Raw genomic sequence first — 27,784 nt, forward strand, 5'->3', positions numbered from 1 at the left:
TTCCTGTGAAAGGCTCACATCTGCTGCTGAGGCTCTGCTGTCAAGGATGGAGAGTCATCTTTGTCAAGAGTGTACTCTTGTGGCAGCTGACAGCCAATGACCCATCTATGAGGTATCTGGATGTGATTAAGACCTGGACATCTCAGGCAAGCTCAGTCCAGTTCTCCAGGGACTGGTGGGGCTCTCAATGCTGCATAAGCATCCTGCCAGCTCCACAGGGGCTCACCCTAAAGGTTCCTCTCAGAAAACACCCCAACCTTAATTTTAGAGCATGCTTTCTGGGAGCCAAGCTAAGGCATTTAAGATTACACACACACACACACACACACACACACACACACACACACACACACATAAATGTTTCTTTTTTTGTGACAGGGTCTCACTAAGTATCTTTGGCTGGCTTGGAGTTCTTTATGTAGACCAGGCTGGCCTTGAATTCATAGAGATCCACATGACTCAGCCTCCTGAGTACTGAGATTACATGTATGTGTCATACCCAGCTTTTACATTTTAAAATAATTATGAGTATATGTTGGCAGGGTTGTACATATGGCCACAGTGTCCAAGGAGGCCAAAATAGTGCATCAGATCCTCTGGAATTGGGGTTACAAGTGGTTGGGAGCTGCTTGATGTGGATTTTGGGAATGGCTCTTGAACTCGGTTCCTCTGCAAGAGCAGTACATGCTTTTTCAGTTATTTGTTTTATGTGCATGCGTGTTTTTTCTGCTTGCATGCATGTATGTGCATGCATGTGTGCCTGGTGCCCTCAAAGGGCACTGAATCCCCGGAACTGGAGTTGTTAGAGATAGAGATGGTTGTGAATCACCATGCAGGTTCTCAGAACTGAAGCCGTGTCCTCTGCAATAGCAGCAAGTGCTCTTAATCACTGAACCATCTCTCAAGCCCCCTTTTTGTGGTTATGCTTTTGTTGCTAATTTTTTAGACAAGGTCGCATTATGTAACCCTGGCTGGCCTATCTCCTGCCTCTGCCTCCAAGTGCTGGGATTAAAGGCATGCTTCCGTTATACTAGGCCCAGCAGTGTGTGCTCTTAACTACTGAGCTGTTTCTCCAGCCCCAACCCTGCGTTAATAAGTATCAGTGTTTGGTCTCATGGAAGAATCAAAGTCAGCAGTATGAATGCTGACTGCCATTTGATAGCATTTCATTCTGTATTGGCATCCCTCGAGGTGCTGCCAGGGAGGAGAGGTGAGAGATGGACAGCTCCAAGCTCTGCCACACTGCGCCCTTGCACTCGCCTATGTATTCCCTCAGACGTCCATGAACACTTCCTGAAGGCCAATCCGTGTTCCGTAAGACTTCATTAATTGTTGTTGCAAACAATTCCTCGAACGGATTTTTTGTTCAATCATGTATGCCCCACGAGCCCAATCTGGGTTGAAATTCCAGCTCCACTCTAACAGCTTCAGGCCAATTAACTGACCTCTTGATCCCTGGTTGTCTCCTTGTTAAGATGATGTGGGGAATGAAATCCAGGGTATGCTCACTGAACTTGAGGTGTCCAAACCAAAGGAAGGGCTGGAACTGAGCAAGGGGATTCATCCTGTCATCCCAGCACTCAGGAGGCTGAGGTAGGGGACTGTTAGGAGTTTGAGGATACTCTCAGATATATAGTGAGTTTGGGGCCAGCCTGGGCTACATGAGACATACTTTAAAGAATAAGCAAAGACACCTCACAAACAAACAAGTGGGAAGGCTGTCCTTATAGCCTGTGTGCCCACTGTCCATATCCTTAGTGGTGACTTCTGTGCATCCTACTTAAGGCAGCTTTTGCATACCGGGAGCCCTGGCCAAGCCACACAGTCTATGAGAACCATGTGATTCATGGGGGGACTTCAGGTCACACTGTGTATTTGAGGCTGGAGACTACACAACCAGCGTTGGTCAAGTGGGCTCCTCCTACCTCCATGCCCAACTCCCAATCAAACCCAGGACACCAAAGCTCAATATTTGCTAGGTGTTGTCTCAGGGACAATTAAGCACCATCTGTAGACATCAGCCGAACAAACAGAAACCAAGACAGGTCTCTCCAAGTCCTTTCAAGTAGATCAACCATGAAGAGATGGCCCAGTTGACAACGTGCCACACGACCATGAGGACCTGTGTTTGATTGACATAAAAAACCACGCCTGGTGACACATACTTGTAAATCCCAGGACTAGAGAGGGCATTCCTGGGGCTCACTCGTCAGTCAGTCTGGCCTGCTTGGTGAACCGCAGGTCCCAGTAAGAGATCCTGTCTCAAAAACTAAGGAGGGCAGTTCCTGATAAACGACACATGATGCTGACATCTGGCCTTCAGATAGACATACATGCACATGCATGCACATCACATAGACACCTACACACAAGTTCACACATACACATCCTTACAAACAAAAATAATAAAACCATCACCATCACCTCAATTCTGAATTCTACGTCCTTTTAGCAAACTACTGACACAAGGGTAGCCTTGTGACCTCCCATCCTAACACAAGTACCTTTCTCCAAGGGCTGCTCCGTACATAAATGGGATTGTGCCTGGTATTTAGCAAGTACTCAGTTGATGGTCAATAGCACACTCTTCCTGATAATTTGATGAAAAGGGATGTTCTGTAAAGGCTAGGCTGAGTTGCCAGCTTGCCCCAGATGACCCCAGGGTTTAAAGCCTGTACAAACAACTGGCCTCTCCACAGACCCCTGGGCTCTGTCCTCTACAGTCTGTATTCTCATATTCCCAGGAATGTAGTGCCTCACCTTGCCCTGGTCCTGTATGTCCTTTCTCCTGGCCCAGATCACCACCAGCACATAGACCACGCAGAGACAGCCCACTGCCGTAACCACCACAGGGTTGTCCTCGAAGGTGGCAAAGAGCTCTGCAGTCTGGTGGACGTCGATGGCATTGGGCATCACCAGGAATGTGCTTCCGAAGAAGGTGAGGTGGTTGCAAAGGCAGTGTGTCTGGGAGGTGGTGGTTCGAGGCCCCACCTGTAAACCCCAAAGAGACCATGTTTTGAAATGCACCTGCTTCAGCTCAATGGTGAGAAATGATGAACACTCCAGTGTGGACACCACTCAGTCAGCCTTTCAGATCCACAGATTCAGCCAACCAATCCTCTGGTTGAAATTACATATTTTTAGTACTGGGATGTGACTCGGTTGGTAGAGAGCTCGTCCAGCATACAGGAAGCCCTGGGTTTAATCAACATCAAATAAACTGGATATGGTGTCGCACACCTGTGATCCTGCTGTCAGAAGGCGCACACAGGAGGATCAGGAGTTCAAGGTTATCCCCTGCTATATATTCAAGGCTAGTCTGGGCTGCATGAGACTCTGGCTGACTGGCTATCTAGGCCAGAGGCATCAAATCCTCCTGGAGCTGGAGTTACAAGCATCTGTGAACCAGGTGATGTAAGTGCTGGGAACTGAACTTGGCTTCTCTGCAAAAGCAGTGAGGATCAGAGTCCAGAACCCACATGGATGCATAAAAGTAGGCCTGTTAACCTGCTACTAATTCCAGCCTCGGAAAGTGGGACAGGATCCCCAGAGAAAGCTGGCAACTGAGACTAGCCATATCATCGAGCTGTGGGTTTGACTGAGACATGCCTCATTGAATAGGGTGAGAAAATGGAGGATAATTCCTAATGTCAACTTCTGGCCATTATACACATGTGCATGTGCACTCACCCACATTCAAAAATGCACACACACACACACACACACACACACACACACACACACACACGAAAACAAAATTTCAGAGACTATTATTTCCTTTTTATGTGCTGGGGATTGAACCTGGACCTTCGCAGAAGGGTTTTGTTTGTTTGTTCTGTTTTTTTTTTTTTTTTTAAGATAGGGTGTCACTATGCAGCCCTGGCTGTCCTGGAACTCCTATGTAGACCAGGATGGTCTCAAATTCACAGAGATCTGCCTGCCAGGTGCTGGGATCAAAGGTATGCACTACCACACCAGGCTTGAAAATTGTTTTTAACAGAGTTTCACCTCTGTCCCTCACAGTGAGGGTGCAGAACAATTTGCAGGCCACTTTGTCAGTGTCAGAGAAGTACTGCAGGTGAGTTTGGAGTCTCCCTCATCACTGGCCCCAGCAGCATCCACCCAGCAGCACAAACATGACCTACAGCCCTCTTGTCCCTTGTCTACTTAAGACTCATTCACAGAGGGGCGTATGCTGGGTGCTGACACTTGCCCAGCGATTGGCCAGGCCGAAAACATCTAGTGGCCAAATTGTCTCAGTTTTCCAGGACTCCCTGTTTTTCAAGCTGAATGTCCTGGGCCCCAGGAATTCTCTCAGCCTGCAGCAAACTGGAATGGGTGATTGACCCATGCTGAAGAGAAAGTGCCAGTCTGGGAAGTCTCTGGAAGGGAGAAAGGCAAATGTTAACCCCCTAGGCTGGGTCTCAGCTCCAGCAAGGTGAGGATGGGTTTGGCTGTGCAGCTTTTGGGTCTCAGCAAGGAATCAGGGAGGCCAGGGCAGGCACTCCCACCCATGCAGCTGTTCTTGCTCTCTGTCCCCAGGACATTTGGTAAGTGAAGCAGCTTAACTCAGCTCCAGGGTCCAGCTCCATCTTCATTCCAGATGATGTAGACAGACCCAACAGAAAGGAGCGGCTTCTGGAAATTTCTCTGCTCAAGCACTTAGTAAGAGAGCCTCCTGCTGCCCAGTTCTGCCAAGGCTCATCCCATGGACAGGCTAGACACCATCTGCTCATTCTGAATTTCTGGTAGGTCTTCCTTCTGTTCCCTCTGAGCTGTTTTTAATCTTTCCTAATCCTGGTGGGTATATGGCACAGAGGGATGGGTGGTATGGGAATACCTGCTACACCCAGAAGCGGGAGAAGCTGCTTCCAGAGGAGAAAACAGGACAGGGACCCATCTCTGCTCAGGTTTTGTCCCGGGTTTCAGTGGCTCTCCCAACCTCTCCCAGCATGGCAGCTTTTTGGGGGCCATGGAGGTACTGGTCACTGACTCCTGAATGACAGGCAAGTGTTCTACAATTGAGGTACATCCCAGCCAAGGAGAAGTTGTGTGTATTTTCTAGTTCTTTAAAATACATATATTTGTGTGTCAGCGAGATGGTTCAGCATTTTTGGTTTTTTTTAAAGATTTATTTATTTATTATGTATTACAGATGGTTGTGAGCCACCATGTGGGTGCTGGGAATTGAACTCATGACCTCTGGAAGAGCAGTCGGTGCTCTTAACCTCTGAGCCACCTCTCCAGCCCCGGTTCAGCAGGTTTAAGGCACTTGCTGACATGTTTGACCATCTGTGTCCAATCCCTGGATCCCATGTGGTAGGAGGAGAGAACCAACTCCCACATCCATGTTTTCCTCTGACCTCCACATGAACACCATGGCATGTGTGCACACACATACAATAAATAAACAAACAAAACTTTAAAAATTATCTGTGTCCAGGGAGGGGGCTGAATGTTTCATGTGCATGTGACAATTTTGTAGACTTGGTTTTCTCGTTCCACTTTTATGTGAGCTCAAGAGATCAAATCCAAGCTATCACCCTAGTATGGCAAGCTCCTTGACCCACTGAACCATCTCACCATCCCATGTAGTTTTATAAATGTGTGTGTGTGTGTGTGTGTGCACACTTGTGTGCATAGGTGTTCATGAATGTGGAGGCCAGGGTACAGCCTCCCATGCCATTCTCAGGAAATCTGTCCACCTCCTCTGACACAGGGTCTTTCATTGGTCTGGAACTCATTTAGGCTGAACAGTCAGGGAGCCCCAGGGAGCCCCAGGGAGCCCCAGGGAGCTCCAGGGAGCCACTTGGCCTCTCCACAAGTGATAGCATGTCTGGCACTTTCACATGGGTTCTGGGGATCTACCCCAGGACCTATGCTTACAAATCAAGCACTTTTCAACTGGACCATCTCTCCAAGCCCAGAAACATGTTTTAAATGGCGTCCTAAGCATCTGGAACCTCTTCTGTACTCTGATTGGCTGAGTGAGACTTGTGCTGTCTTCCTGCCACATCCTGATCCTCAGTCCTTGGCTTCTGTCTTATAGAAAGTGTTGTCCCCTGTACAACCAGAGGGTTGAACACAGTGATCCCTTTTGACATGCACAGCCACCCTGTGAGTTAGGCATTGTGCCTAGTTTCCTTGTAGCCCTGGGCCCCACTCAAGTCTACCCCCATTTTAGGGTGGTAAAGCTCAGAGAGGTGGGGCAACTAATATTTATCCAGTGAGTATAGGAACTAAACCCAAGTCTGTTTTGTGGCAGACTCTACACCCCCAACCCCTACACCACCATGAACCTCAGGGTGCAGAGTCAACCCATGCCAGCCACATAAGGTGGCTTTGGGGAGTGAGTGCTTTGGGAGGCCGCCACCCACCCAGGCCTGTTCCTGAGATGCAAAGGCTGGTGCCTGGAGCTTGGGCACCTTCTGTCCCTTAGGAGTATCTTTGTGCCATCCTCCTCCCTGGACCTGGAGTGTGGCAGCCAGAAGCCAGGGTGGAAACTGACAACAGAGCTGTTACTACAGCCCCTACAGCCCAGAAGGGGCTCACCCTCAGTGTCCTTCTTCCAGAGCTCTAGAGTGACATGGTTCTTAGGTGTGTCTCGCTTCAGGCCTGTGCCCTCAGCTAGACTTCTTATTCACTGGTTTTTCTCACCCATCTACCCCACCATTGGGACAGGGTAAACATTTGTCAACACACGAAAGAAGGTTCTATGTCCATGGATGCAAAGAGGTGAGGGATGAATTTGGATTCTGCACAGAATCAGCCGATCTTGGTAGGGCATGGGATGACAGAGAAGTCTAACAGTGGGAGGTATGAGGCAGCCTCATGGGCTCCTGGGAAGAAGACTCTGGAGTAGGAGGACAAGGGGTGTTCGTGGGGGTGGGATACTGGAGCTTTCTAGGCAGAAATAACTAAGATGAGCATTTAAGGACCACACAGCCTATATAACTCATTGGGACAATGTGGTCCTATCCAGAGAGTACTCTTATGGCCTCAAAGACAAAGTCTGTCTGCAGGACACTGTCACAGGGCGGGCCTCAACTCCATGAGGCAGACTGGATAAGAATTACAATTAATAAGGCCATTCTGAATCTCAACAGTTGGGGAAGTTGTGTTGTCATGGTGATGACATGGCCACAGGCAAACCTGGCTTTAATGTGTGTGAGGTTTGGGGGCAGTCCATCAAGTTTCCTGACCCATTGTCTCTTGGCCTATGAAATGGGAACCACTATCTGCTCCCCTGGGGCTATCTGAAGCACTGATGAGATACTGCTGGGAAAAGTGAACACAGGACACAGCTGAGGTCATTTTCTGGGAAGTGACACCCTGGCCTGCCATGCCCCCACACGGTGAGTAGTCTTCTGAATCAGTCCTATTCTTATTCAGTGATCAGTGGTCCAGACTCCTGGCTCCTGAGATGGCCTCTCCTGGGGAGAGGTCGGGGAGCACACTGCTAAGCAGGGTGAGGTGGAGGAGAGGGCACCAGAGTTTACAGCAGGAATCTGACCTAGTCAGGACCATGAAGTTTTCTCAAGAAAATGGGCAAGGGGGACACTCTGAGCACAGGAAAGACATATGCAGAACACCATGTAGAAGCATGAGATATTGTACCAGAGACTCCAAAGGACACACCCTACCAAACCTCCCCAACCTACTTCTCTTCCTTACCTGGCACCCAGTGTTGTCCCAGGTCTCCTGGGTTTCGTCCCAGAACACACAATGCGACAAGAAGGTGGTAATGCCAACTGTGAGGTTCCTGCCGGAGGTAGACTCCAGGTCGTCCTTGGGGACCACCCTCAAATAGTAGATTCCTTCTCCAAAGGGCAGGTCCTCTGGGCCTAGGATCCAGGTGGGTAGCTCACCTGCAAGAAACAAGAAATTAGAGGACCCCGAGGTGACATGGCGGGGACATAGACCTCAAGGTCTCTCCATTAGCCCAGGAGTGCCCATGCTCGGAATTCAGGGGCAGGCTCAAAGGGCTCGCAGCTGGTTCTTATTGGCTGTGTGATATCAGACTGGTTATTGAACTAATTATTTGTTTTGTAGTTTTCGGGCAGGGTCTTTTTTTGTTGTTGTTGTTGTTTTTTGTTTTTTGTTTTTCGAGACAGGGTTTCTCTGTGTAGCTTTGCGCCTTTCCTGGAACTCACTCTGTAGACTAGGCTGGCCTCGAACTCACAAAGATCCGCCTGCCTCTGCCTCCTGAGTGCTGGGATTAAAAGAGCCACCACCACCCAGCTTTGAGGCAGGGTCTTATGTAGCCCAGCTAGCCTCAAACTTGCTATGTAGTGAAGGCTGGCCCTACTGGCCTTACTGGTCCTCTGGCCTCAGCCTCCCTTTTGCTGGGACTGCTCTGCACCTGGCTTGACCGTCTCTGCTCATATCTGGAACATGGTGTTTCCTACAGCTGGCCCCATAAGGTTCTTTATGAGTTTATCCATGTCTCCATGGCATGTACTAATGTTTACCTAACAGGGGGTGGGGGGTTGGGTAAATAACACCAATAACATCAGCCCAGGAAAGCTGCTGAAGAAGGCAAGCAGTTTGTTTTTTGCTTTTCAATTAACTAATTTTGAGTGTGTTTGTGTGTGGGTGTGCATACATGGGTACATTGTGAGAGCAAAGGCTGACACTGGATGTCTTCCTCAATACTTCTCTACCCTACTTTATTTTTTTAAAAGACATTATTATTATTATTATTATTATTATTATTATTATTATTAGTTATGTGCACTAGGGGTGGAGTATGTGAATGTGAGTTCAGGTGCCCACAGAGGCCGGAGGCTTGGATCCTCCTGGAGCTGGAATTACAGGGGCATTGTGAACCTCCCAGCATGAATGATGAGGACCTCTGCAAGTACAATGTGTGCCCTTGACTGCTGAGCCATCTCTCCATTCCATTTTTTTTTTTTTTTTTTGAGACAAGTGTTTTCACTAAAACCTACAGCTTCAGATTTCAGATAGTGAGGCTGGCAGCCAGTGACCCCAGGGACCCTCCCATCTCTGATCCTCCCCGCTCCCAAGACTGAGATCACAGGCATAGGCTACTACATCAAACTTTTTATGTGGTTTCTCAGGACTGAACTCTGATCCTCATATTTTAATGACTGAGCTGTCTTCCCGGCTTTGTTCTTTGATTTTTTTTTCTTCTTTGACACCTTAGTTTGAAGCTGACCACACCCAGGAAGCCGCTGAGAAACAGCCCAGGAGGCTGACTACCTGTGGCAGCCACAGGAGGCAGGTGTGTTTGGGCGTCGTAGCTGGTCTCATTGGGATGGTAGCCGTAGCCCAGGCTGAGTGTGAGTGGGACTCCAGGTCCCCAGTGCAGCTGTATCCCCAGAGCCACCTCCCCTGCAGTCACATTCACCCTCAGAGCTTCTGGAGTGGCCAGGCTCAGCATCGTTGGCTTGCTGTGTTCTGAAATCCGGGGCAACAGGATCTGTTTTCAGAAACAAAGAGTTAGAGCCAGGCAGAGGGGCAGGGCAAGCGAGGGGCAAGCCCTATGGCGTCACAGGGCTGATGTGGACAGGAAGATCTCTGTGGCAGGTTCTGAGGTTCTCAGTTCTGCAGTTCTACCTGTGGTCCTAGGTTGCTCATCTGTTCCTCCCATCACCCCAACCTCTCTGTGTCATCAGCTATTGTCATCAGCCCCTTGTACTTCCCTCTTCTGAGGCCCCTTGTGACTTCATCGGACCCCTGAGCAATCCAGACTCAACTGCCCATCTCCACCATAACTGCATCTTATCTGCCAAGTCCCTGGTAGCACATTCACAGGTGCCATGGATGAGGACGGAGGCATCCCTGCAAAATGCTAATCAGCCTTTGAGAGAAAACAGGAGATGACTAGGAGAAAAGCCAGTGAACTCTTAAAGGAATCTAAGCGCCCATTGCACCATGGCATGTTAGCACTCTTGCTTACATTTAAAGAAAACCTAACAGCATTTTGGATGCTGCACTATGGGCTTTTAAAATGAACATTTGGTTTGTGTAATGATTAGAATTTCACCCAACAGATTTCAATTCCCAGGAAAGCTTGTTATACACCAAAGATGTATGAATGGCCATACATGCATGGTTTTCAGTAGAATACAATGTTTAATAGCGTAAGGGGTACTTTGAATGATTTCTCTATTGTTTTCACAACTGGTCCATTTGGTCCCAAACCAAGCTGAAGAGAAGGCCAAGTGCCACTTTACTTCCCATGACACTCCAGTGCCTACCTCGATATTCTGTGACAGGTTCTTCACTGGGATGGGATGACCACTGGAGCTGGTCAGTCGGAGTCCACCAACAGTTCCACTGACTTCAAACCGGCTTCGGGAAAGGAAGGGGTTCTGTGAGAAACTCACCATCTAAAAGCCAAGAGCAAGAAAAAGTGATGAGGGGTGGGAGATGAGCAGGCCCCCGTGTGAACAGTGGATCCCAAGACTGGGTGAATAGTAGCCCTTGCTCTTTGGGGTGGATGCAGAAGCCTGTAACTGATGGTTTCCAGAGATGTGGTCTCAGAGGGCTGGCCCTAGGAATCAGCCAGTCTTTCTTCACTTAGAGTTGACATAGTCAGATCTCCATTTCTTTAGCTTTGTGTCTGTGGACTCAGCTAAATGTGGACTGAAAATATTTGAAAAAATTGCAGCTGTATGAGTACTGATTTTTCTTGCCATTCTCTGAAATAACACATTTTCATTAACTATTTGTGTAGCATTTACATTGTATCAACTGTTACAAGCAACATTGACTTTATTTAAAGTATATGCAAAGGTGTAGCAATGTTTTTAACCCCAGCACTCAGGAGGAAAAAACAGGGAGATCTCTGTGAGTTCAAGGCCAGCTTGGTCTATACAGTGAATTCCAGGCCAGTCAAGACTACATAGTGAGTCTTTCCCTTCTTCCCTTCCTCCCTACAATATAATGTGTATATATTATATATGTGAAGCTGTGCATTGGTTTTATGTAACTACCATACCATGTTATATGAAGGACTGAGAAGCCACAGATTTGAAACTCTTGCTCATAGGCATCCTAAAAACAACCCATGGCTACCAGGGGTGGCAACAAGTGTCTAAGAGCCAGGCAGTGGTGGCACACACCTTTTTTTTTATCCGCATTTATCATCCATAGATGTCCACTTAGATTAGGTTTCATCCTAGACCAAGTGGCACACACCTTTAATCCCAGCACTTGGGAGGCAGAGCCAGGCGGATCTCTGAGTTCCAGGCCAGCCTTGGTCTACAGAGTGAGATCTAGGACAGGCACCAAAACTATACAGAGAAACCCTGTCTCGAAAAAACCAAAATAAATAAAAAAGAAGAAGGAGAAGGAGTGTCTAAGAGAAAGATGTTGGTCTATTTTCACTAGCATTCAGGAAACTCAGATGTGCCTTAATCTGGGATGAAAGGGACCCTAGTCTTTGTATGAGTCACAGATAAGAGCCTGAAGAGCTTGCTTCCCAACAACTCACAAAGCCAAGGCCCCTGGAGGAAACGTGCAACCCACTGGAAATAAATGGATTCGGGTGTCCAGAGCTGTGGGGTGTGAGTCCCACTTGTGTGGCTGTGGCTTTGATGAGATACTGAGCCTCATCCATAATGGATGGGGCTGCTAGTATCATCAGTGAGCAAACACACACTAGAAAGGTTGCATTGGAGGAGGCATCGCTGGGTTACCCTTATGTCCACAGGCTCCTGGCTGTCTTCCATAGGCCAGAGGGAGGTGGCGGCAGGCAGGGTGAAGGTCACAGAGTCAGCGGTGGCAGTGTGCACTGAAGAGCCTTGCCAACTCCGTGGCTGTATTCTGACCACAAGGTGAGAATAGGAAGAAAAGAAAGTCAGTGTGTGAGGAAGAACCCCATTGTGCACTGGGAGGGGGGGGGTGGGGCTCCACTTTCCTGTCAGAGATGGCTGTAGTTTGTGTTTAGTGGCTTCTGTGTTTCACACAAAAGCAGCATCAAAAGCTGCTGGTATCCCCGTGTGGATTGGAGGTCCACGAACACACAGAGTTGCTTAGACCTGACTCTCAATCCCTAGAATAGCCTCAGTACTTAACCAGTGGCTGGAGAATCATTTCTCCAAGTTTTTCCCCCTACCTACCTTGACCTTTGAAGCCATGAGCTTCCAGCCCCATCTTTTCCCGACCATTGGCCTTGTCCCCTTTGATAAGACCTGGAAACTGTTTTCAGAGATCAATTCTGCTTATAGAATCTGTCACTGGGACCCAAGAGAGCAACCCTGGTCTGAGAAGCCAAAGGCTGGGACATAGTGAGGGAGCCCCCCTCTGCCCAGTGGCCAGGAAGTGGCATCGATATGTGTGTCTGTTTTCTCTGAGTTGGACTTGATCTTCACTATTGTGTATCGGAGTAACTGTGATCAGTTAATGGCTGAAGACTGGGCCCATTAACATTCCACCATGAAAGGTCACAGGCTTGTGAGGCTCAGGGGACCCGTAAGACCCCTTCCTTCCCCAAGAATACATATGATCAGGTAATCATTTCTGGGAAGTGGGGTTCTTTCCTTCAATGGTGTACCCCCCCCGTAAGTTGCTCTCACCCATATAACTAACCCTATATTAGTTACCTATATTAGTACCAAGTTAACTTAGGTGGAATTATTTCTTTCTTCTGTCTCTATATCTGGGTGAATTAAAATAGATGCCCCAGGCTGGCCATGGTAGCTCACATGCCTATAAACCCAGCACTGAGGCAGGGGTAGAGTGATTACTGCAATTCTGAGGCCAGTCTGGTCTACATATCTAGTCCCAGGTCAGCCAAGGCTACACAGCGAGATCCTGTGCCAATAAATAAATACATAAATACATCAAAGTAACTCCCCTGGGAAACACGCACAACAGGAAATATCTCAAAGCCTTGGTTGGTGCTCACTGAGGCAAACCTGCCTGGGAATGCTCACAGACTGTCTGGGACCTCCATGGGCTCTCTATAACCAGTGGGATAGCCAAGACCACCCAGGACACAGTGAGGATAGCATGTGAGAGGAGGTCGTCCCACTTATTTGCCTCCTTACCTGCACAGTTTTTCTGGGACTTTCTCAAGACTCACTCAGGTGATTCAAACATAGTTCCCTTTCTGCCCCAAATAAACACCTCCATGGTGGAAAGACTACATTACACCCACACACCTGGCCTGGGTCCCAATTTTTCTCCAGCCCTAAGACTGGCCTCTGAGCCCTGCCTTGGGTAGCTTGGGACACGGGTTAGGACATTAACTTTTTTGGGCATGCAAGTGCAGCTCAGTACCTGTCTGTGTACACAGAGATGGAGGGGGTGACCAGGATGGCTGGAAGGCCCCCAGGCAATGTCCCCAGCAGGAGGGCAGTCTGCAAATGGTCTACAACCTGAAGTAGCTGGGCCACAATGTGAGCCTGGAAAGGAAGCAGAATGCTACTGTGGGCTGACACCATAGGCCCCCTGGCTGCTGTCATGAGTTTAGTGTGGGACTCCTGGCAGGGACTGGGAGAGGATGGGGAAGTGATGGACAGAGACAGCCCTGCAGGTCACGGGCAAAGCAGGCATCCACAAGAAGTCCAAATCATGGGCCTGACTCCCATGGGCTTTTCCACCCTTATAGCAGCCCCAAGATTCAGATGCTTTCCAGCCCCTTGGAAAGAACAGAGAGAAGAAGCGAACTGGGAAAGTCACAGATTGGTAAGAAGAACCAAGGCTCTCAGGAAACCTGGCTCCAGGATCCATAGGAAGAGCCATTGTTCTGTGTGGCTGTGCTGCGGGTGTGTACACAGGACCTGTCTTGCTCCAGGAGAGGTAAGAGCCACAGGCAAGGCAAGCTCAGCTCCCTACTCCATCCAAACCCCCGGGTAAGACACATTTGGTACCAATTAGTTGGCTCCGAGGGTAAGGTGCTTGCAACTAAACCTGACGACCTGAGTTCCATCCCAGGGACCCACATGGAGGAAGAAGAGAATCAGTTCTCACAGGTTGTCCTCTGACCTCCACATGCATACTGTGGCATGTGTGCCCTTCAAATAAATAAATGTCTAAAAAATTTTAGACACAGCCTTATGATGAAAAAAAAGCTCCGGTAGGGACCTAGTGGAAGACCTCATAGGCTGTGTGTGTGTGTGTGTGTGTGTGTGTGTGTGTGTGTGTGTCTGTCTGTATATTTATGTTTGCGTATATCCATGACTGTATTTGAGATGTGACTTCATATATGTATGTTTGAGGGTGTACATGCAAGTCGGTGTGAGCACTAGCGTGTGAAAATGTGAGTTTATATGACTGAATTTGGGTGTTGATCTGTGGGTATGTATTTAACTATGTCTGCGTATCATGGGCAACTTGATGTATTGCTGAAACCACCTCTAAGAGTCTATATGCCACTGCACTGCCACGAGAGAATGTAAATCTATGTCTGTGTGTATGTGCTTGAAGGTATGAAGTATGTGTGTTCAGAGGTTTCCACGTATGTGCACATGTGTATGGCTGTGTGCCTGTGTGGGTGTGCATATGTAATTGTGAAGGGTGTGTATGTATGCGTGTATAAGGATGAGCATAGGAGTCTGTTTAGTATCTGAACATGTGGACACATGGGAGGGTATGACTTTGCATCTGCATGTGTCTGTCCTTCAGTTCTCTTTGAATAGGAAAGGAAGCCCATGGGATGAAGGACTGTGGAGGAGGCTTTGTGGCTCTGCCATGATGCTGTCCCGAGAGGCAGTACTCTCAAGGCCCACCAGTGACTCTGGAAGCCACATCTATCCTCCCAGCTCCCAGGAAGCACTGTAACCTTTGCATCTGCTTCCCCTACAGTCTGTAGGCTGTGGAGAAGGATCCATCTACAACACTAGCATAAGCTGGGCATGCAGTGTGTGTGAGCTCTGCCTCTAATCAGGGCACCCACCTGGCTGCTGTTGGCCTCCATAGGCTCTTCTGATTCATGGCTGAGAGAAGCTTCCAGCACACTCCCCACAGCCTGAAACATCGCCCTGGTGGCTTCCTGGCGTCTCTGGTCCTCAGGGTGAACCTTGGCACTGGCTGTCAACAGAGCTTCTGTGGCATGCTGCAGGACCTGGCTGGCCTCCCACTGGGCTCACCCAAAGAAAGAGGAACAGTGTGAGCCCCTGCCTGGGAAGGGCCCTGCAGAGAATAAGGATTGTACTGAAGGGGCACACGGGAGGCCCAAGCCAGGGAAGAGGTAGAGCAGAGCCTGACATAAGCAGTCTGACTTAAGTGGTTCCTTCTTCTTCACCAGGAATGAAGTTCTTCCGGGAGAGTAACCTGGTCTGCCTGTGACCTTCCCCAGAGTAATTTGCACAATATCCTACACATAACAGGTGTTTGGTAACATTTACTAACCAGAGGCATGAAATACGGATGTGAGGAAAATGATGGATGAAGGACAGGCAGAGGATAGATAGATAGGTGGATGGATGAAAAATGGGAGGAAGGTAAATGGAGAATGGTGAGAGACTGATAGAGAAAGAATGTCTGTATGGAATGTGGACAGATGGAGAAAGGATGCATAGGTGGATGGTTGGTAGATAGTTGGACATAACCCAATTTTGTAATTTATTTGTGTTTGTGAAATCATTTGTTTAATGTCTAGGTGCCCCAGTAGCCTGGAAGTACCATGAGGGCAGGTCCATGTGTAAATGAGTTCAATACTGGCACAGAGGCATTTAAGAAGCATTTGTAGAGTTATTAAATTAGTGTAAGCACAAATGCACAGAAGTGGGGAGTGGGGGATGTCTAGAGGGGTGTGTTTAGGCAGGTGTGCATAAAACAGACAAATGAGCAGATGGGGTGGGCACAGGAAGTGTCTCATCAACAGCACAGGACCCTGGAACAGTTCCAACTGCTGTGGGATGTCCTTCTGTACATTGTGAATGTGTGTTGCTCTCATTGGTTGATAATAAAGCAGTTTTGGCCAATGGCGAGGCAAGATAAGGTTAAGCTGTACAATCAAACTGAGGACAGAGATAAAGAAGGATGGAGCTGGGGCAGATGACAGCCAGCCACTGAGGAAGCAAGACATGTAGAAAATGAGGTAACAAGCATGAGGCAAAGCACAGATAAGAAATATGGGTTCATTTAAATGTTAAGAACTAGTAATAAGCCTGAGCCATTGAGCAAGCATTTATAATTAATATAAGCCTCTAAATGGTAATTTGGGAAACAACTGCCAGGTATAATTGGGCATATGGGACAGAAAACTCCACATCTGGTTACATCCATCCTTGCTGACTTCAGGCCAGGAGACCTGTGAGGATAGTACTCCTCTCCCCCTCCCCCCAGACAGAGCAGCTGGGCAGGACCAGGTCACTTCTCCCTCTCCATGGCTTTGTGACTTCATTTTGACCCTGGGCTGCCATACCCTGGGGATGTGGTACTTGGCTATGATTCTTCAGGAAGATGATCCTGAAGCAAAAGTTTGAGTGTGAGTCATTGGTTTGAAGGTGATCCCGGGGAACATTCTAGGGGAGTGGGGAAGTGAGAGAGGGAAGGGTCAGAGGTCAACACAGAAGGTACAGGCCTGTTACCCGGAACTCAGTCATGCTCAGGGCTTCCTCACCAAAAGTGTCTGGGAGCTGAGGTACTTGTGCCCCGTCCCCACCAGTCACCAAGCACTGTGTGAATTCCCTGTCATATGAGCAAGCTTGGGGATCAGGGAGACCCCAGGCTAGAAAGGCGTGAGCCAGCAGCTGTGTGTTAGGTCAGCATCAATATCTGGACACACACTTGGGACCCCAGATGAATAGGGTCCAGGTACTCCTTCTGGTGCCCACCAGTGGGCAGTAAGCATACAGGTCATAAGCCCAGAGTGAGGCACTGGGACTTGTCATGGACCCATGAAGGACTCTTGGAAAGAAGATGGCGGAAGTCTTGTAGCTCCAGGACAGCGCCATAACTGAAGGACTTCTTTGATCTATACCCTAATGGGTTGCCACCCCCACTGCATGGAGGAATGTGTGCCGTGGCCTGGCTCAGCCAGTGGAAATTCTTACCTGGGCCACAGGGGTGAGCTCCTCACTGCAGTGAGTCACTGCTCTCAGGGCTTCAGCCAAACCCTGCACGCTCTGCATGTTCTCCAGGCCAGGGGTAAGCATGGACAGTGATCTCAGCATGAGCTCTCGGACCTTGGCACAGAGGAAGAAAGGCCAAGAAAGGACCTATATTTCAAAGGCTCTGTGAAGGCCTTGCAGAATTGGGGGTCTCAGGAATGACTGGGCTCATCTGGGCTCTGCAGACCTGGATACAGGATAGTACCTGGCAGACAGGATAATGGCCAAAAGATACCCACATCTGGGTCTTTGAAACCTGTGACCATAAATTGCCTCACAGAAAGAAAGGAAAGGTGATTTGACAAAGTCATTCTGAAGATACAGTTCAGCTCGGTGCCTTCCCACGGGGAGATCCTTTGGCAGTTACGAGTGGGAGCGCTGTAATTACAAGGGTCTCCATACGAGAGCGGTGGGAACACTGAGGAAAGAGACAGGTGATGAATGCAGAGAAGATATGCGGAGAGGAGAGGGTTTCAAAAATGTAGGAAGCGGGTGCTGGGGTGCTGGCTTGGTTAGTTAAGTACTTAGAATGCAAGAATGAGGATCTAAGCTCCATCCCCTAGAACCTATATAAACACACACACACACACACACAGAGAGAGAGAGAGAGAGAGAGAGAGAGAGAGAGAGAGAGAGAGAGAGAGAGAGAGAGAAGGGGGTTAGGAGGAACCCAGGACTGATGATAACCTAGAAGCTGGAAAAACTAAGAAGTAGATTGTCCCCTCCAGCCTCCAGAGAGTTCTCAGCCTTGCCCAGGCAGCTTGATGTCTTTCTTTCTCTGGTCCTTGGCTTTGTCACCTTTAGTATGAGGGAGCTGGAGTGAGGCTCTCCAATTCCCTTCAGCTTCCAGAAGGCTGTGACTCCGCGGTGTTGGGCAGAGAAAGTGGGTTATCAATAAAGAAGATAGGTTCTTCATTTTATGCCACTCATTGGAAAGAACTAAGCAGAAAGTGACAGTGACCACTGGGAGACATTCAAGGCTTCTCTGATTCATGAGCACCACCCCCAGCCCAAGAAGCTGCATGCAGATTTTAAAGGATCCACTTCACAAACCTTCCACTTGATATCTGTTCTAAGTTGCCCAGAGCCTGAGCTCTGGTGCTCCTGATTAAGTTCAGAGGACACAGCCTTGGCAAATAGGAGAAGCTGTTCATGGCCATGCTTGTCTTGCAGAGCTGCGCTGATTCTCTCTGATACAATAGCTTGGAATGTCACATCATCACTACCTGTGTTACCATGTCCCACCTGCCAAAGAAACCAGAAATGGGCTCAGTGGTCTTTGTTCAAGAAGCTGGCTCCTAAGCCATGGGTCTGGGAGCAGAGCAGGCCTAGCAGAAGAGCTCGCTGGCCCTTCCTGAGGCTGGAGGGCACCTGGACCCATTGGCAGGGTAGCTGATAGCCTCCAACAGCACATCTTGGGCAAACCCACCCTCCACCTTCAGCTGCCTTCCTTATCCCAGCCACCCCCCACCTGCACCTGCCTCCCAGCCAGGAACTTCTCTTGAGATCTCTCCAGGATCCCCGCTGAGTTCTGTTGGCTGAGCTCAGTCCTAGCTCATGCCTGAGTTCTTCTGTTTCAACTTGCCCCAGCTCCCGGGACCTCCCTATGCTCTGGCTACTAAACCATAAGATACACAAAGGTAGAGGCTGTATCCATGTGTCCCTGGCTGTATCCTTAGGACTTGGCACATGGTGCATGGGTGCTCTGTAAATATTTGTGGAAGGAATGAGTGAATAGGCTATTCATCACCCATGCCCTCAGCTGCCTCCACATGACTTGTAGTTCCTGAGGTTCAGCTGGATGGAGACATTGCCCAGCATAGAAACACCAGCCATCACTGTCACCCACCTTAACCGCCACTTGGGTCTGCTCTCTGTCTCCTGCCTGATTGGTGACAGAGATGACCACGGTCAAGACGAAACCATCCTTCTCTTTCCCAAGTGGTAGGTATAGAGCAGGGAGTGCTGGTTCAAGGCCACAGTGGAGGCAGGAACCTGGCCAAGTGGAGATGAAGCAATTAGGAGGGCGGAGTCAAGCTCCTCATCACAGGGACGGAGAAGCCCCAGCTACTGAAGGCGTGGCAGCCATTCTGGGAATCCACAGGTTGCTGTACTTTTTGAATCACTTCCCTAAAGTGTATGAAGAATTGAAGGACCTTCTCCCTATTTGCAAGTGGGTTTTTGTTTCTTGTGGTGGTTAAATTAAAACATTTTAAAAGATTTATTTACATGAGTGCTCTGTCTGCATGTTCCTCTGCTTGCCAGAGGTGGGCATTGGATCCCATTATAGATGGTTGTGAGCCACCATGTGGTTGCTGAGAATTGAACTTGGGACCTCTGGAAGAGCAGTCAGTGCTCTTAACTACTGAGTCACCTCTCCAGCCCAAGATTTATTTATTTTTATTTTATGTATATAGTTGTTTTGCTCACGTGTATATATGTGCACCGCAGGCATGTCTGGTCCCTAAAGGGGCCAGAAGAGGACAATGAGCCCCCTGGAACTGGAGCTACAGATGGTTGTGAGCTACCATGTAGATACTGGGAGTAGAACCCAGGTCCTCTGGAAGAGCAACAGGTGCTTTTACCTTCTGAGCCATCTCTCCAGCCCCGGGCTGGTGTGTTTTGGGTTTGGTGTTTTTGTTTTTATAATATGGTAAACCAAATTACAACATGAAGAAAAAGAAGGTAGGGGGTGCGGGGAGAGAAAGGAGGAGCACAAGGAAGAGGAGGAACAGCCTCCCAAAACTCCACTTAGCCCCCAAAAACTGCACACCCCTTCAGGAGTCAGCAACGTGAGTTAGTGGGTATGATATGTTTGTTTGTTTTAATATTCATATGTGTGTATATGATGTGTGTGATGTGTGTGTGTGTATGTGTTTCTGCTTGTAACTTCATGGTATTGGCTCTCTTCTACCATCTTAACGTGTGCCTGAGGATTAAACTCAAGTCCCAAGCCAGAGCAGCAAGCCCCTGTACCCACTGAGCCACTGAGCCAGCCCAGTGTTGGTTGGTTGTTGTTACCTGCTTGAGGTTTTTCATTGTTCTTGGTTTGTTTTTCTGAGACAATGTCTCACTCTGTAGTCCAGCCTGGCCTAGAACTCACCATAGAGCCCAGGCTGGTCTTGAACTTACCACAGTCCTCCAGCCCCAGACTCTCAAGCGCTGGGACTGTAGACATGAGCCACCACCCTTGGCGTTGGTGTCGGTTTGGGGTTTGGTTTTACAGTGTGGGGATGGAGTCCAGGGCCTCCTGTGTGTAAGCACCCTGAAAAGCACTCCCCTTCACCCTGCCCCACAGCACCTACAGAGAAGTTCCCAGTTGCTATGTCTCAAGCAACACCCGCCTGTGGTATGTGTCATGGTTTACCAGATGTCTCTGCCACTAGATGTTGAAGATCATAAAGTTAAGGATTTTCTCTGTTGTGTTCACTGCTACATACCTAGCACTCAGAACACAGCCTGGCATTTGGCTGTGTATCTGTTGTATACATATGTGAATGGATGAATATCTTTCGTTCCGTAAAGGAGACCCACAGATCATGGGAGTCTCTAGTCACGGTGTAGTGTGCAGACATTGGTGAAGCTATTGGCTTGCAATTGAATGCTCCCTGTTGTGTGACACACTTCCTTGCCTTCTCTCTAACCTGTATGAGATGGAGGCTGGGGACAAAGGGGGAAGTCTGGCCTCTCCCTCTGGGTGCAGAGGGGAGGCGTTTGGGAATGAAGCCTACTTGCCTTGTTTTCTGTTTCTTTCCACACTCAGACCTGGTCATTGCCTTCTTAACAGCCCCATATTTACAAATTCCTTGACAGGGCGCCCCATGAAAACTATACTCCCTAGAAGGGCATATACCCACCTTTCCCTAGTCAAGGTACATTGTTTGTGTTTGTGGTGTCTGGGGCAGGATATTGCAAAGTATGCCAGCTCCACTCATGGCGCCTCAGTTGGGATGAAGGTTTCTCTTGGGCTAAGGCCCACACAGAGCTCATGTGGCAGTCTCCAAATGCTCAAGGCCACAGGGAGAACCAACAGCCACCAAAATGGAATAGTAAATGGAGTGAGCTGCCCCAAGCCACCCGTATCTTCATAGTCACTGCTGCTCTGGGTGTGGTTATCATGACTGATGTGACTGACATTGTAGGTAGGGTGTTTGATGGTCACCCTCTGTGAACCTTTGCAAAAACAAAACAAAACAAAACAAAACAAAAAACGTTCTTTGAGATTTGCTTGTCCTGGGACATTGTCATTCTCTGCTGCCACTTACAAATGGGGGTCAGTGAAAGTGTTGAAGCCTCTATGAACCAGATCGAGTTCTGTCTTTCAAGGTAGCTCTAGCTCCGGACTTTCAAAGAGTCACAGTGCCTCTGCCTCTCTCTCTCTCTCTGTCTCTCTGTCTCTGTCTCTCTCTGTCTGTCTCTGTCTGTCTCTCTGTCTCTGTCTCTGTCTCTGTCTCTCTCTCTCTCTCGTGTGTGTGTGTGTGTGTGTGTAGGACTATGACCTGGTATGTCCCTACCTGTTGGGTCTATTCATCCATTAAACCCTTTCATATACCTTACACTGGGGCAGCCATTGTGTCCTTTGGGCTTGGGCAGATGCTGCTAGTGTATGCTGCCCTTCCAGTGTGATGACGGGGCCAGGGCTTTGGGGATGACCAAGGTTTGGGAGTCCCTCATCCTGTCAGGAGAAGATGATCCTGGGGGCTGAGGGAAGAGCAGCCTTTAGCTGGTACCTGACTGCAGACAGAAGCAGTACTCCAGGGGCCCTGGGGCTGTGGAGGCGGTGCAGAAGACAGCGAAGCTTGTCAGTGTAGTGCCCTCCTCCGGGATGATTGCACAGGCAGGCACCTCCGGCCGAGGTAGCATGCTGATCACGTAGGTACCCTCCCCGTAGGCATGCCTGGTCAGTGCTGGGAAGTGAAGATTCATTGTGCTTAGGGGACTGTGTGTCCAAAAACTTAACCCCTCTTCAGGATGACCTGGGGAGCTTGTTGAACAAAGATTTCTCTGGGCCTCTGCAGCCCTGAACCCTCTGACCTCTCTGGAGATTCTGGGGTAGACCCCCAAATACTCATATCTAACAATTGTCTCCAATGCAAGGCCCCTGGGGCTTGCTTTGAGAAAAAGGGCAGAGAAGAGAGGAGAGACTCAGGCAGACGTGGAGCTGGAATTCTAGTTCTGCTATTCACTATCCAAGTGGCCTTGGACTTGACCTCTGTCGTCTGTAAGGTGGAGCCAACAACAACTTCCTTCTAACGACTTCATGAGCGGCTTACCCGGAAGCCACCTCTTCCCATCCTCACACCCTCAGCTGTGAGCCCCCCTCTATCCTGCAGCAAAGAGCACATGGCTGCCAGAGCCGAGCAGAGGAGAATCTTATTTGGTTACAAGTAGTGTCTTGGCTTTACTCAGTTGGGAAAGCCTGAGGTAGAGCAGGAGCGCCCACTGAATCAGTGCCTCAGTTTATCTGGCTGTGGGCGCTCTGTGGGCTGCCTTAGGGAATACGGAATCAACAGCCGGCCCAGGCGGTACCTGCCTGCAGCCCTAGCTCTGAGGAAACGGAGAGTCAAAGGAAGTGTTCTTAGAAAGCATAGCAGTCTTTGTTTGGTGCCTCTCTGAGCACTGGGCTCATTTTCAGTGAGTAACTGACTTCTCCTGGTGGGACACACAGGTTGACTTAGGGTGGCCAGCTTGTCTCCATGGCACTCTGCCAATCATCTTTGGTGGTAACGATTCCAGGGCAGTTATTTAGATCACCCCAGACTTATGTGGGAGGGGAATGAGGCAACAAGATGTCAAATCATTTGCCCAAAGTCTCCTAGGTAGAAAGCCCAGCCCCTGGCCCCATGCTAGGCCAAAGTTCCTTATTTTAGCCTTTCCCGAGTTCAACTTGTCTCTGTGACAAGAGGTGAGGTGGCCGCTTCTCACCTGTGACCCGGATTCGAACAACAGGTCCCCAGGTCTGCAGGAAGCTGGTGTTCAGCAGCAGCATGGAGGAATTGTGGTGGAGGAGGGTCAGCAAGCGTGGCCAAAATCCTCTGAGTCTGCAGGCATCAGGGAGAGGCTCAGCCTGCAAAGGACAGTACTTAGGGCCTTAGAGCCAGATCAGGAGGAACCTGGACATCCCCAGTCCTATGGCTTCCATCCCCAGACTGACAGACTTCTCTCTGATGAGTAAACGGCAGGCACTGCTGCTTCCTAGGAGGTCAGTAAATAGTCTCCAGCCTTGTATCTTGTCTGAGGTTAGGTTCCCAGAAAAGGAGTCTGAGGAAAAGTGTATGCAGGTCACTTATGGAGGGAGGAGCCTGAGGAGGAGTGTGTGTGCAGGTCACTTATGGAGGGAGGAGCCTGAGGAGGAGTGTGTGTGCAGGTCACTTATGGAGGGAGGAGCCTGAGGAGGAGTGTGTGTGTTGGTCACTTATGGAGGGAGAAGTCTGAGGAAAGGTGTATGCAGGTCACTTATGGAGGGAGGAGCCTGAGAAGGGATGTGTGTGCAGGTCACTTATGGAGGGTGAACTCTCTGGGGAATCAGCAAATAAATAGGGCAGAGAAGAGAGTGAGAATAAGCAGTTTTAAGAAGCATCCTTCTCAGTGTGTCCCTGAGGGACCTCAGGCATGTGAGGCATGCCACAGAAATGTCTTTGGGGCAAGGATGCTAGGCTGTTTGACTTTCCTGTTCATCAGTTGAAGGCCGTCAGGCCCCTATATAGCAGCTGGGGGGGGATGCATGCATCCTGGCAGGGGGCTTTAGCTGAGGGCAACAGTGTCTGCCTCCCCATAGACCTGGCTCCTTTGTATCCATTCACCTGTTAGAATTCCCTCAGGCCCTTCTGAAGCATGTCCCCAAATCTTCCTGACTGCCCGCACTGGCTCAGGACCTGGCCTACAGCATAAGTCTGGTCCTCTCGGAGGAGACAGTTTCTTCTGAGTGGCTGTGGCATCTCACCTTCTCCGATGAAGTATCATCTAAGTACCAGCTGAACATGGCCATCGGGCTTTCATCTCCCACAGTGACTGTGAGCAGAACGTCTTGGTTGGCTTTCACAGGCCGGCAGTTCTTCTCACAGCTGGAAGGTACAGAGAATAAAGAGAGAAAGCTCCCTCAGGCATCATGACCACTTGCCTAGTCTTTGGCCCAGTTCTTGAGTCTGCGAAGAGGGTGGGATGTGGCCAAGTGAAGGATGGACTAAAAGCCACCAGTGTTCCAACCTAACCAGGACAGACCCTGGTCTGCAAGCAGGTGAAGAGAGTCAGGACATGACCGGATTCCCATGTCACTCTACTTGCAGTGATGTGGAGGGGAGGCCAGGACAGGGCCCTGGCTTCCAATCCCAACCCTGTCACTTAGGAAGGCTCGCTTTGTATGAGTCACTTAACCTCTAAGCCTTGGTTTCCCTAGCTGCAAAGGAAGCAGAGAAAGCCAAATAACTTCTGAGAGTCTCTTCAGTGTTGATGAAGGTGGCAGATGGCACCATATGGTGAAAGATGAGAGCAGCTCTGAGAACAACATGTCACAACTCCTAGAGAACTTGTGAGCATGCCGGGCTCAGAGGACTTGCGGGATTGGTCCCAGCTCTCCCCCTCCACCTCTCTGTGTGTATATACTTTTGTGTGCATGCACATGGAGGTCAGAGATCGATATTGGTGTCCACTCTCTTCATCATATTGTTTGAGACGAGATCCCTTACTGAACCTGAAGATCACCTATTTGCCTAGAGCTCCTGGCCAGCAAGACCTGCCTCCCTGCCCTGGACTTGGTAGAGCCATGGTTCTATGTCTGGATTTTTGCTCGAGTGCTATGGACCTAAACTTTGGGCCTCATGCTTGTACAGAAAACACTTTATCAAATAAGCCATCATCTCTCCAGCCTCCTGAGCCTTCTGTATGGTGTCCTAACCCTCCCTGGAGCCCGAGAAGTTGCTCTGACATCTGCTGCCTGTCTAATGCATCTCCAGGTCTGCCTCCAACCTTCCCTCTTCTCTCATCAAGTCAAGTACAAGCATGGTGGTGGGTTTCTACAGCCCTTCCAGACCATTCTCCAGCTCTCTCTGCAGAGCCAATGCCTCAGCCCCCCCCCCCCCAAGCCTCTGCTTGGTTCCAGCCAGCAGAAAGCATTGGTATAGGCCCAGGAAGTCTGAGGAGAGCATGAGGCTGTTTTTCATTGCTTCCCAAAGGGCTAAAGCAGCAGAGCCGGTGCCCCATCAGGTCATGAGTATGGCTCCTGTCCATCTCCACCAGCTATGGTCCAGAGGGGATTCTAGGCATATCCCCTCTCACCTCTGCAAGTGATGGCTTACCCCACCTATGCATTGTCTCCTAAGCTATTCCTTTTGTCCTGTTCACTCACACCTTATCCATCTGTAATCAGTTTCTGACTACAGTGAGCTATCTGCTTCCAGCAGGGACCTGGCTGACAGGCCCAGCTACCTCAAGTTCCTACCTGACTCCTGTAAAATGCTAAGCCATCTCCTTGAGGCCCATTCTATCCCAATAGCAGAATGTTTTGATGCAAAGCTGTGATCATGTCCCTCCTGCACAGAGATATTGGGCAGCATGTTGGCTGGTCTTACGTTAACCTGACACACAAGTTAGATTTATCTGAATGGAGGGAACATTGAGAAAATGCCTCCATCAGGTCGGATTGTAGGGCATTTTCTTATTTAGTGATCACTTGGGGAGGGCCTAACCTATTGTGGGTGGTTCCCATCCCTGGCCTGGTGGTTCTAGATTCTATAAGAAAGCAGATTGAGTGAGCCATGGGAAGCAAATCAGTAAGCAGCACCCCTCCATGGCCTCTGCATCAGCTCCTGCCTCCAGGATCCTGCCTTGTTTGAGTTCCTGTCCTGACTTCCTTTGATGATGAACAGTGGTGGACATGTCAGCCAGATAAACCCTTTCCTCCCCAACTTGTTCTTTGGTCGTGGTGCTTTGTCTGAGCCATAGAAACCCTGACTAAGACAAGTAGCTTTCCCTAGAGACTCCGGGTGAAAGACCTAAATCTGGCAGGACCTGCAAGACCCTGCCTCACTCTCCTCCTCCCCACAGCCCTCCTCCAGGTCTCTGTTGAGCTCCACCTCCTATGGGAAGCCCTTTCTGGTCCCTGGATGAAGAAGTCATCACAAACTTCTGCTGTCCCTTCATGCTATGTATTGTTGATCCCCAGTTGCCACCCCAACGGGGGCATAGGCAGGACCTGCCCTGCGGATCGCACCCCTGAGTGGTGCTTGCTGATGAAGAACATGCCCACATGCCTCACCTGATTTGAGGCCTAAGGTCCAGCGGAGAAAACACATAGAGGCATTGTTCCGTCTCTTTCTCCAGCTCCTGGCCCCTCAGGATAGCCATGCGCAGGGTGACAGCAGAATTGAGCGGTGGCAGACAGGAGGTGTGGAGCACCAGCATCCTTTGGTCTGTGTGGAGCAGTTGCCTCTCCACACAGTCGCTCCACTGAGCCCAGCAGCGTCCTGAGAGAGATGGGCGGACACTTGTGCACAGGATCCCCGAGCCTGACACACCATGGACTTTCTGGTTGAGCAAGGCTTTTGTGGGTGGTGGTTTGGTTTTGTTGAGACGAGCTCTGGCTGCACAGCCTGAGCTAGCTTCAAACAGAGCATCTTCCTGCTTCTGCTTCCTGAGTGCTAGGGTTACAGGGCTGAGCCACCATGCCCAACCTCCAGTTATCCCATTTTATTTTCATTTTGGGGCACACACACACACACACACACACACACACACCTGCACATGTGCGTGGGCACACATGTCATGGGTGCATGTGGAGGGCAGAGGACCACTTGAAGGAGTCCATTTTTCCTTCCACCGTGTGGTTCTAGGGATTGAACTTGGGTTGTTAGGCTTGGCAGCATGTACTTTTACCTGCTGAGCCATCTCACAAGCCCCGATTACTCCATTTTTAGAAATTTTAGTTGTGAAAGTAGCCACAGAAGATGAAGACTGGCCGGGCTGTTTATCAGAGCAGAGCAGTGGAAAGCCTCAACTGTCAACAATGACGACACGATGATCCAGCTCTCTGCTGTGCTACCATTATGAAAATCAGGATGGACAGGGAGATACTGCGGCGTTAAGATGAGCTGACTCAGCAACTAAGAGCACTGGCTGTTCTTGCAGAGGACCCAGGTTCAATTCCCAGCATCTACACGGCAGCTTATAACTATCCAGTTCCAAGAGATCCAACACCCTCTTTTGACCTCTGTGGGCACCAGGCACACACATGGTGCACATACATGCATACCGGCAAAAGACATACACAAATAAAAATACACAAAATTTTTTTAAACATGCAGAGGATTATTGTTGTTGCTGTTGTTTAGGATTTCCAAGCCAGGGTCTCATATAGCACCAACTGGCCTTGAATCCATATATAGTTGAACCTGAACTCCTGAGCCTCCATCTTCTACCTCCCAATGTTCAGGACATGTTATTCAATGAAAAAACAAAAAACAAAACAAACAGCAGCAACACTCATAGCATTTTATTTCTAAAATGAGTGTGTAGCTAGGGTACAGCCCTATATAAAAGGAGACACCTACTTTTGGAAGTATGAGCTACCATCTTTGTTTGCAGAAAGGTGCCTGGACTCTACTTGGTGAGGTGTGTGTGTGTGGGTATGTGTCTCAAGTATGTATGTGTTTGTGTATTTGTATGTGTGTATGAGGTATGTTATGCCATGTGTGTGTGTATGTGTGTGTCATGTATTTGTGTGTATGGAATGTTTGTATGTGTGTGCTAAGTTATGCTGT

General features: G+C 49.3%; 1 protein-coding gene across 2 annotated transcripts in view; it reads right to left on the reverse strand.

Moving 5' to 3' along the window:
• Pkd1l2 (polycystin 1 like 2) overlaps positions 1-27,784 on the reverse strand; it is an 89,859-nt gene that overhangs the window by 37,929 nt on the left and 24,146 nt on the right. Inside the window, exons 11-25 of one of the 2 annotated variants that reach the window (XM_036189091.1) lie at positions 26,284-26,491; positions 23,974-24,094; positions 22,956-23,097; positions 21,761-21,937; positions 18,880-19,025; positions 18,084-18,275; positions 16,974-17,105; positions 14,870-15,052; positions 14,326-14,328; positions 13,252-13,376; positions 11,667-11,793; positions 10,224-10,355; positions 9,223-9,442; positions 7,675-7,868; positions 2,761-2,991 (exon numbers count right to left, since the gene is read on the reverse strand). In XM_036189091.1, coding sequence (XP_036044984.1) covers positions 2,761-2,991; positions 7,675-7,868; positions 9,223-9,442; positions 10,224-10,355; positions 11,667-11,793; positions 13,252-13,376; positions 14,326-14,328; positions 14,870-15,052; positions 16,974-17,105; positions 18,084-18,275; positions 18,880-19,025; positions 21,761-21,937; positions 22,956-23,097; positions 23,974-24,094; positions 26,284-26,491 — 2,333 coding nt within the window. The remainder of the gene's footprint in view (positions 1-2,760; positions 2,992-7,674; positions 7,869-9,222; positions 9,443-10,223; positions 10,356-11,666; positions 11,794-13,251; positions 13,377-14,325; positions 14,329-14,869; positions 15,053-16,973; positions 17,106-18,083; positions 18,276-18,879; positions 19,026-21,760; positions 21,938-22,955; positions 23,098-23,973; positions 24,095-26,283; positions 26,492-27,784) is intronic. The other variant, XM_036189092.1, reaches the window with a different exon arrangement.

Source organism: Onychomys torridus, chromosome 5 (genome assembly GCF_903995425.1).
Source record: "Onychomys torridus chromosome 5, mOncTor1.1, whole genome shotgun sequence".
In the NCBI taxonomy this organism is placed as follows: domain Eukaryota; kingdom Metazoa; phylum Chordata; class Mammalia; order Rodentia; family Cricetidae; genus Onychomys; species Onychomys torridus.